At 47.7% G+C, this 8,681-nt stretch overlaps 3 protein-coding genes across 4 annotated transcripts; 2 read left to right on the forward strand and 1 right to left on the reverse strand.

Annotated features, from left to right (window-relative positions):
• Nucleotides 1-1,570: 1,570 nt before the first annotated feature.
• Nucleotides 1,571-6,395, forward strand: LOC117892064 (ran-binding proteins 9/10 homolog). 2 transcript variants are annotated; one of them, XM_034798050.1, is made up of 12 exons: nt 1,575-1,664; nt 2,490-3,736; nt 4,151-4,315; nt 4,391-4,581; nt 4,655-4,836; nt 4,903-5,015; nt 5,080-5,231; nt 5,293-5,528; nt 5,598-5,779; nt 5,849-5,988; nt 6,048-6,159; nt 6,232-6,395. In XM_034798050.1, the coding sequence occupies exons 2-12, from the start codon at nt 2,566-2,568 to the stop codon at nt 6,366-6,368; spliced, it is 2,781 nt and encodes a 926-aa protein (XP_034653941.1). In that variant the 5' UTR covers nt 1,575-1,664; nt 2,490-2,565; the 3' UTR covers nt 6,369-6,395. The 2 variants fall into 2 exon arrangements, with proteins under 2 accessions (XP_034653940.1, XP_034653941.1); XM_034798049.1 differs by having other exon boundaries at nt 1,571-1,664; nt 4,388-4,581; nt 5,598-5,988.
• LOC117892069 (paired mesoderm homeobox protein 2B-like) lies at nt 6,365-7,128 on the forward strand. The gene has a single exon (XM_034798057.1). The coding sequence runs from the start codon at nt 6,393-6,395 to the stop codon at nt 6,822-6,824; it is 432 nt and encodes a 143-aa protein (XP_034653948.1). The 5' UTR covers nt 6,365-6,392; the 3' UTR covers nt 6,825-7,128.
• A 346-nt stretch (nt 7,129-7,474) lies between these two features.
• LOC117892068 (succinate dehydrogenase assembly factor 2-A, mitochondrial) lies at nt 7,475-8,456 on the reverse strand. Its single transcript, XM_034798056.1, has 3 exons — nt 8,354-8,456; nt 8,114-8,298; nt 7,475-8,057 (listed from the first exon to the last, which is right to left on the reverse strand). The coding sequence occupies exons 1-3, from the start codon at nt 8,369-8,371 to the stop codon at nt 7,787-7,789; spliced, it is 474 nt and encodes a 157-aa protein (XP_034653947.1). The 5' UTR covers nt 8,372-8,456; the 3' UTR covers nt 7,475-7,786.
• Between the last annotated feature and the right edge of the window lie 225 nt (nt 8,457-8,681).

Consider the following 8,681-nt stretch of genomic DNA (forward strand, 5'->3'; position numbering starts at 1 on the left):
ACAGAAGGTCATTTGGAGGACACTTCTCGGTGCATCTGAGTTGCACCCAGCCATTTGTTGGCTTACACGTGTAACCAGTACAGTCTGTCTATTTAGTGGATTCTTCCATTTCAGAGTGAAATCTAAGACGCAAAAACATTTGATTCCATTGTAAAATCCCTGGTAACTTTCCACTCGCCTCTGTTTATCATCGTCCAACGCGTTGTTTGTCAGAAAAAAGCAACAACGATCGTGTTAGTGTATGTACATATAAAGAAAGAGACGAAAGTACTTGGAGAAGAGCGAGAGGGAGAAATACAAGGAGAGAAGAACGTGTTGCTTTTAAAGAGCATGAAGAGATTAACCAAAAAAAGAGAGGGAGAGAGATAAGCTGACGTTGAGAGGCAACCAGTTTTAAACAGTGATGTCGAATATAGCCAAAACAAGCTAAGCAAAACAAGCACATGTTTGCTGTTACATTCTACATAATATATGTATGTAGACATGCATTCGACCCACATTTGACAGTTGTCGAACAGATGGTCGTAGTTCGCTGATATTCTTACATTTTCATATTCCGTTTAGTATTACAAGCTAACCAGCACCTTCAGTACCGAAAATGTAATTTTGACCAATAAAATGATCAATTTACCACAACATGTGCTAATGATGAGTACTATTTTTAATATAAATCTTCATTAAAGAAGGGCTAAAACAAAATAACCTCACTGAAACGAACCATGTTCATGTGCTGTTAAAATATATTATAGAAGGAATCACATCCAAATAAGTCCTTGAAAGTAGCCAATCATGCAGATCGTGTATAAATAAGTTGGATAAAATTATATTTTCAGTGCTAAAAGTGCTAGCTAGCTAGCAATATTAAGCCGAACATCAAAATAGAAGAATATGATTTAAGACTACGGTATATTTTCAAAATGAGATGGTTTATTTTGGTATATTTTAGCGATAGTTTCGCTGGAAACTAGGGCTGGGAAAACATCGACGGTGGCCATCATAGATAGTGGAAACTATTTATGGTGAAACCCCACAATAGTATCGATACTATCAAACAATCTAAAACCTCAATAAAATTCAAAATTTCATTCATTTCAACCATAATTCGTGGATTTCATACTTCCATGAGATATAGAAAATAAATGCATGTAAAGAGAACAGTCTCAAAAGCATTGGTAACTCTAAAAATATATTCTATTTCAATAATAGTGTTCTCATTTCTAATGCAATTTCTGCCGCTTTGCTAAAAATCCATTAAGGCTCTGTTGAGGTGGCAGGAATAAACATACATACCCGCTTTTTTTTTAACATTTATTCAATATACCTTCCAAACGCGCCATACATTACACCAGCACGTACGTGTGTATACAAAGTCTCCCAAATAAGAGCATAATTTTTTTATTAACTTACCATTCTTGGTAATACATGTCCTGCATATTGTCTCTTTGCTCGAATGAAGTCTTCAAGGTCGATACTATCGATGGTGAACCATAATAGTCGGTGGTCGGCCTATTTTTCAACCATCGATAGTATCGATGGCACTAGCCATGTTTCTCCCAGCCCTAGTCGTGCGACCATCAAATTCGCAGTAGCGATTAAATACCAAAAAATAAAACAAAAATCAAAATTAAAAAAAAGTTTAAAAAGTGCGTAGCCACTACTAAAAGGTAACTAACTATTCGTGAACATTAACTGCAAGATTCGGGCCAATGGCAACGAATGCAATTCAGACAAATCCATAAGCAAATTCACAATATTTCATAGCCCCAGCAAAATTTTCTTCTCCATTGTACGTGTATTTGTGTGGACAGTGACTCGTTGGTTAGAGGGAAAACAAAGAAAACGTCGAAAAAGAACGACGTAAAACGCATTGCAAAATCATTATATTCCGTTCAAATGTTGTTAAATTAACGTTGTTGCAGAGCACGGAAAAGTAAACTAATTTTAATTGTATTGATTTTTTGCCTTGGCTGCATATTCTTGTGCATGTTGATGTTGTTGTTGTTGCTGTTACTGCTGCTGCTGCTGCTGTTGCTCTAGTTGTTGTTCCTTGTTGTCGTTGTTGTTCATGTTATTGGTGCTGCAGCTGCGCGTCGAAACTGTAAATGTTGTTGTTGTTTGGTTGGAGATGCAATAATTGTTGCTGTTATTTTGGGTCAGAGCTGCGTCGCAGTCGCAGCAGATAAGCAAAGTGAAGAGAAGAGAAGAGACAGGAGCGAGAGAGAGAGAGCAAGCGAGCGAGCGAGCGGGCCAAAGCGTGCAATAACGAAAGAGAGCCTGCGAGCGAGGGAGACGGACGGAGTAACGGACAAAGGACACTGCATTTTGAGGTTGATGTATGCTGCCTGCCTGCCTGCCTGTCAGCCCTTCCTCCCACCATGCCTACCCCCCCACCGTATACACACAGCATCCTCTCACAGCACACGCAGAAATAGAAACAGAAAGAAAGAAAAGTCATCAGCACTCAAAATGATTTTCGTTCGTGTTCGCAGCGTTCTCTTCTTCTAACTGTGCTTCTTCCCCGTGCCCCGCCACAAGTACCTCTCAAGTACCGCGCATTCAATAGTCATGGACAACGACAACTACGAGCATCCGAACTTGTCCTCGGATAACAGCAGCACCAGCAGTGGCAGCAGAGGGAATTCAGCAGCAGCAGCAGTTGCAGTAGAAGTTGCAGCGGTAGAAACAGCAGCAGCAGCAGCAGAAACGCCAGCCACAGTCGGAGGCTCCAATGAGCCCATGAGTGAATCCTCCTCTCCTTCCTCCTCCTCGTCCGTCCCACATCCCCAGTCATTCAGTGCAGCCATTTTATTTAACATTGATACAGAAGAAGACGAAGAAGAAGCTCATGACCATTCATCGCATGATCATCACTCTCCTACTCCTCCTTTTCGCCAGACTGCAACGCAACCCGCAACAGCGCCACAACTGGAGCCACAGCTCGAGGATCAGCAGCAACAGCTGGACGGGCCACAGATAGAAATAGAGCCAGAGCCGGAACCGGAGCAACATCCGCAGCAGCAGCATCTCCAACTGGAGGACGGGGACTCCGATTCGGAGCCAGAGCGAAGTCCACAACAGCAGCAGCTGCAGGCAGTGGGCACAGACGCCAACGCGATTGCGGATACCATTGACGCCGGTGCCATTCCCAACGAAGCCGTGGAGCGCATCGACGATTTCGAGGACGACGACGACGACCTCGAAGAGGGCGACGACGCTGTCTCCGCTCCGCGCGACGTCGACGATCAGGCCCCGTCGACATCCGCTGCCACCCAAAGGCTGAGCTCGGTTGCCGTCCTGCCGACCCATTCGGCTGCCGCCACCATCGCCGGCCAGAGCGCCAGTCGTGCCTCCCTGAACCAACAGTTGCGTGCCCCGCTCCCTGCACCCGACAATCACGCCGCCAGTGCAGCTGCCGTCGACGATCAGGATCAGGAGAACGACAGCAATAACAACAACGCGGCCGCAGCTCGACGCACCCGTCATTTCTACAGCAACAACGGGAGCCGCTTCACCAACGACATGTTCCCCGGCAACTGCCCCCAGAAGAGCTCGAACCAGAGCTCGCCCCGCTCCGGCGGAGGACGTCACCAATCCACACAGCAGGGCGTGGATCCGCTGCGTCTGCTCTATCCCAATGTGAACGAGACCGAGACTCCATTGCCGCGCTGCTGGAGTCCACACGACAAGTGTCTGTCGATAGGGCTGTCGCAGAACAATCTGCGCGTCACCTACAAAGGTGAGTGCCAAGCTACCCAACGACCCATTGATCCCACTCCCACTTGAAAAGGACCCCCTGTAGTGTCCCATTACGGGCACACTGAAAAACCTCGCAGGATTAGGAGCAGACGAGTGCAGCGATAACCGATGCACTTTGATGGCATGGTCATTCGATGTGCCTGCAGTTGTCCCGCTCTTCCGCACCAGCTGTGCTGTGGCTTTTGTTTTTCAGCACTCACTTCTCCCACGCTCATTCGCGTGGCTGTGGAACAGGCAGACCAGCGTGCTGTGCTGTTGGCGCAGAATGTTAACCAACAGAACAGCTGAGCGAGCTACGTGCACAGTTGTGTAGGTGGCGCCACTGCCACAATAGAAATGAGGAAATGAAAAATGTAAATTGCAAATTTATTAACGAAAACGTTTCTCGTTACAGGCGTGGGCAAACAGCACAGTGATGCCGCCTCCGTGCGCACCGCCTACCCCATCCCATCCTCCTGTGGGTTGTACTACTTCGAGGTGCGCATCATCTCGAAGGGCCGCAACGGCTACATGGGCATCGGCCTGACCGCCCAGCAGTTCCGCATGAACCGCCTGCCAGGTATGTGTCCAGAGGGTTAGTTAGGGACAATCCCTCGTACTTCCTAATGACCGCATTCCCCATTCACCCAAGTAGGTTGGGACAAACAGTCGTACGGCTACCACGGGGACGACGGCAACTCGTTTAGCTCCTCGGGCAATGGCCAGACCTACGGACCGACCTTCACCACCGGCGACGTCATCGGCTGCTGCGTTAACTTTGTGAACAACACTTGCTTCTACACAAAGAACGGCGTGGATCTGGGTATCGCATTTAGGGACTTGCCGGTGCGTAATCGAAACCACCCGTCCACCCACCCGTCCTCCCCCGGCTAACCTCCATTCACGCGTATTTCCACAGACCAAGCTCTATCCGACAGTGGGTCTGCAGACGCCCGGCGAGGAGGTTGATGCCAACTTTGGCCAGGAGCCGTTCAAATTCGACCGAATCCTGGACATGATGAAGGAGATGCGCGCAAATGTTCTGCGCAAAATCGACAGATATCCACATCTGCTGGAGACGCCGGAGAACCTAATGAATCGGTGGGTGCTGCAGCAGAATGCATTTCCTGTTGCAATCATTAATCGTAGTCCATTAATTATTGGCAGCCTGGTCTCCACCTATCTGGTGCACAATGGCTACAGCAAGACGGCCGAGGCCTTCAATGGCTACACGAATCAGCCATTCGACGAGGACTTGGCCTCCATCAAGACGCGTCAAAGTCAGTTCAGCTCTCATGTGGCATGAGGGGGAAACTAATCAGTTTTCATCTTGCATATTTCCAGAGATCATCAAGCTTATACAGACTGGAAAAATGAGCCAGGCCATTGAGCATACGCTGCGCTCGTATCCCGGCCTGCTGGAGACCAACAAGAATCTGTGGTTCTCCCTGAAGTGTCGTCAGTTTATCGAGATGATCAATGGAGCTGACATCGAGGTGAGTTCGTTGCACGGAGCGATTCAACAAATAAACGTTAATTTCTCGGCAAACCCAACAGCAGGGCAACAATAAAGTGACAGCCACCACACAGACGATGCCCACAAATCAGACCTCCGTGATACAGTCAACGAAGGCGTTCAAGCACAGCAAGGGGGGCAACAGTAGCAACAATAGCAACAACAGCAGCCACAGCCACAGCCAGAGCCAGAGCAACCAGCCACAACAACAACAGAACAACACTGCAATTCCAGCTGTGATAAAATTAGAGAGCGGCGAAAAGCAGGATCTGAAAAAGTTTGTTGCAGTTTGATTTGGTGTTTGCTTTGGCAGAGTTTCATGTCTTCATGTCTTCATCTCTTGCAGCCTGGTCATGGATGACAACTCGAACAAGTGTGCGGATCATGACACCAACAGCATGGATGTGGAGATGGAGCCGTGCCAGAGCCACTCGAATGGCGGCGACTCGTGCTCCAATGGCAATGCCAATGCCAATGCCAGTGCCAGTGGAGTGCGCAACTCTTTAGATGCCATCGACGAGGAAATGGGTATAGAAATAGAAAAATCAGAAACCAGAAAGAGAATCAAGCTAATCAAGGTTGCCCAAACGCACCCAGATGTAGACGTGTCACCCTCATCGCGCAGCTGCGGTCGTGTCATCGAGAAGATACTCGAGTTCGGCAAGGAGCTGTCCAGCATGGGACAGCAGCTGGAAAAGGAGAACCTCATGACTGAGGAGGAGCGTCAAATGTTGGAGGTAATTTAATCAGCACCTCAGCACTTCCCTTCTACAACGATTTTGTTTCAATTTCGCAGGATGCATTTAGCTTGATTGCCTACTCAAACCCGTGGTCCAGTCCGCTCGGCTGGCTCTTGTGCCCCTCGCGACGTGAAAACGTCTCCACCACGCTCAATTCGGCCATATTGGGTGAGTCTCTTGGCCACTTATGCCACTTTCCTGATGCATTCTCACGCTCTCCGGGATCGCTTTCACTTGCAGAGTCGCTCAATTTCGAGAGACGTCCACCGCTGGAGTTCCTGGTGGCGCATGCATCCGAGCTAATCAAGGTGATCGGTCAGCATTCGCTGGGCGAAGACGCTTTCATTACCATCGACGATGTGTTCCCGCAAAATTGACCCAGTTCGCCGACGCTGCTGAAGATGTTCGAGACGACGCTGACCCTGCCGCGCACCAGCGTACTGAACGAACCGCTGGGCAGCGTAGTACCCTCCACATCGACCGCGGCGGTGGCTGTGCAGACGACCAAGCGACGCCGTCGTCGTCGCAATAAAAGGCGACGCAAGTCCTCTCTGTCCGGCAGCACCGAAGCGTCCTCATCCCGCACCTACGATCCTGTCATGACGGGCAGCAGCAGCAGCATGCGTAGTACGGGTGGGGTTGGTCCGGGGGCCATGCGTCGTGGTCGTTATCGTGGGGTCAGCTCATCCTCATCATCAGCAGCAGCGGCGGCGGCAGCAGCAGCAGCGGCAGCAGCAGCGTCTGCGGCGGCATCAGCAGCCGCATCCATGAGTGGCGGAAGCAGTCCTTCGATGTATATTGATCCGCAGGACTACTTCGAGACGCTCGACTAGATTATTAAACAATTTTTCGTAATAGGTTAAATTTTGTTGTTACTTCAGTTCTCCTTTTTTACCATCAGAAGCCCCCCATTAATGTCCATCTTTTAACTGATTCATTTTGCTAGAGAGATGCGCGACATCTGCAGTCGCTACGGGAGCTACGGAGTCGAGCGACTATTTGCGGCCTTTTGATTTAGCGTGATTTTTTAATAACTTTTAACGTATATTTTATATAGCCCCTGTAAGCATAAAGTGTGTAATATTATGATGTATAATTAAATTGCTGCGAACTGTGCTGCGTCACGAACCCTGGAAATTCACTTTCAACTTAAGCAATTGCCTTTTGTTTGTTTTTTGCCAGACACGCCCGTACCCAAACCCCATTCACAATCTGAGAGCAACCCACACAAAACCCGAAAACCAAAAGAAATGCAAAACTTAAGTAAAAAGCAGTTCAGTCATTTATGTAGCATGTTAATAGAGAATCAACCCGTCAATAGTTAATTGTTCGTAGACTATTCACACTCCTCTCTCTCACTTCTCTGTCTCACTATCTGCCACACGATCATCAGTTGTCCAGTGCAACACGGAACTATTCATCAGTTTCACGGCAAGACTAGGCAAGGCATCAGCAAAGTTTTAAGTGTAACATTTCGCTATAGTGATTTAAGCCAATAACATTTACTCTATATATAAAGGTCGAACATACACACACACAACTTCGAGCGTACGGCAAGCATGAATTCAATTAACTGGATAATCGTTTAAAATATATTGTATGGATGTGTATTTCAGGAAGTGCAAATTGTGTTTCAAGTGGGGCTAGGGCTGGTTGCAAACGCTGCATCCATGGATCCCATTTCTACAGTAATTATTGCAAGCAATTCAGTGCTTAAGTTAAACAAACAAATACATATATTTATAGTGTGCTGTGAAATGCCATTCATATATCTGGATTGACATCAAAGCTGCCCCTACAAGTCTGGCTGCCTTATACGCTGCACGCGCTCCTCGTTCTTCACATGCTGCTTTAGCATTCGCATTATTTCGGTATCGTACTCCGGCGGCGTTGGCTTTGTTTCGGTGGCCCAGTAGAATATGTCCCAGTCATTGCTCACGCCATTGATGAGCTCGTCGTACTGGGCTGTCTGGTCCGCGGAGAAGTCCCTCAGGTGCTTGGCCACAAACGTGCTGAGGAGCAGATCATTCTCCAGCATGCCACGCTTCCGACTCTGATACAGCAGCCTGGAATGGATTGGATAGTTATTCGTGTACCCACGCCTGATATGCACCAGACTTACCGCTGCTTGCGCGTCTCGAGGGGCTCATCGGGTCGGACTGGGTACTCAGGCACGGGCAAATGCGGCGGATCATCATAGTCCACTATCTGCGAGGGAGTTGTAAACTCAGTTTTGTCCAGGGTGCCACTGGCAAAGCGGTGTGTGGCAACTATGGGTCGCACCACTCGACGCGAGACTGCGCTGATCTAAAGGGAAGTACTTAAGCTATCATTCATGCCAGATTTCGAGGCTCTAACTTACCAGAAATTGCCGCAACATGATAAATTTATAAACAAAACAAAAAACAAAAACAGTGATGTAACCTAGGGGTGGAGAACAATCGATGGCACTATCGGTACTATCGATGGTTGGACACTATCGACCTAGCTCACTATGGTTTAAAGTCTCGATAGTGGTCTATAATATCACGACAGTTTCTAAAAAAACTAATAAAACTATATTAAAACTATTAAAAAATAATTTTTCTATTGCGACTATCGACTACTATCGAAGATACTATCAAACACTATCGATGGTTTAAAATTAACTCTAGTCCACTATCGATGGTGCCCACTATCGATAGTTCTCC

This window comes from Drosophila subobscura, chromosome E (genome assembly GCF_008121235.1).
Source record: "Drosophila subobscura isolate 14011-0131.10 chromosome E, UCBerk_Dsub_1.0, whole genome shotgun sequence".
NCBI classification, from domain to species: domain Eukaryota; kingdom Metazoa; phylum Arthropoda; class Insecta; order Diptera; family Drosophilidae; genus Drosophila; species Drosophila subobscura.

Coding starts and splice junctions, on each gene's coding strand:
- LOC117892064 (XM_034798049.1), top strand. CDS start 2,566: ATGGACAACGACAACTACGAGCATCCGAACTTGTCCTCGGATAACAGC. Junction 5,016..5,079: donor CTCCATCAAGACGCGTCAAA/GTCAGTTCAGCT, acceptor GCATATTTCCAG/AGATCATCAAGCTTATACAG. Junction 5,232..5,292: donor TCAATGGAGCTGACATCGAG/GTGAGTTCGTTG, acceptor CAAACCCAACAG/CAGGGCAACAATAAAGTGAC.
- LOC117892069 (XM_034798057.1), top strand. CDS start 6,393: ATGTTCGAGACGACGCTGACCCTGCCGCGCACCAGCGTACTGAACGAA.
- LOC117892068 (XM_034798056.1), bottom strand. Junction 8,058..8,113: donor CTCGAGACGCGCAAGCAGCG/GTAAGTCTGGTG, acceptor AATCCATTCCAG/GCTGCTGTATCAGAGTCGGA.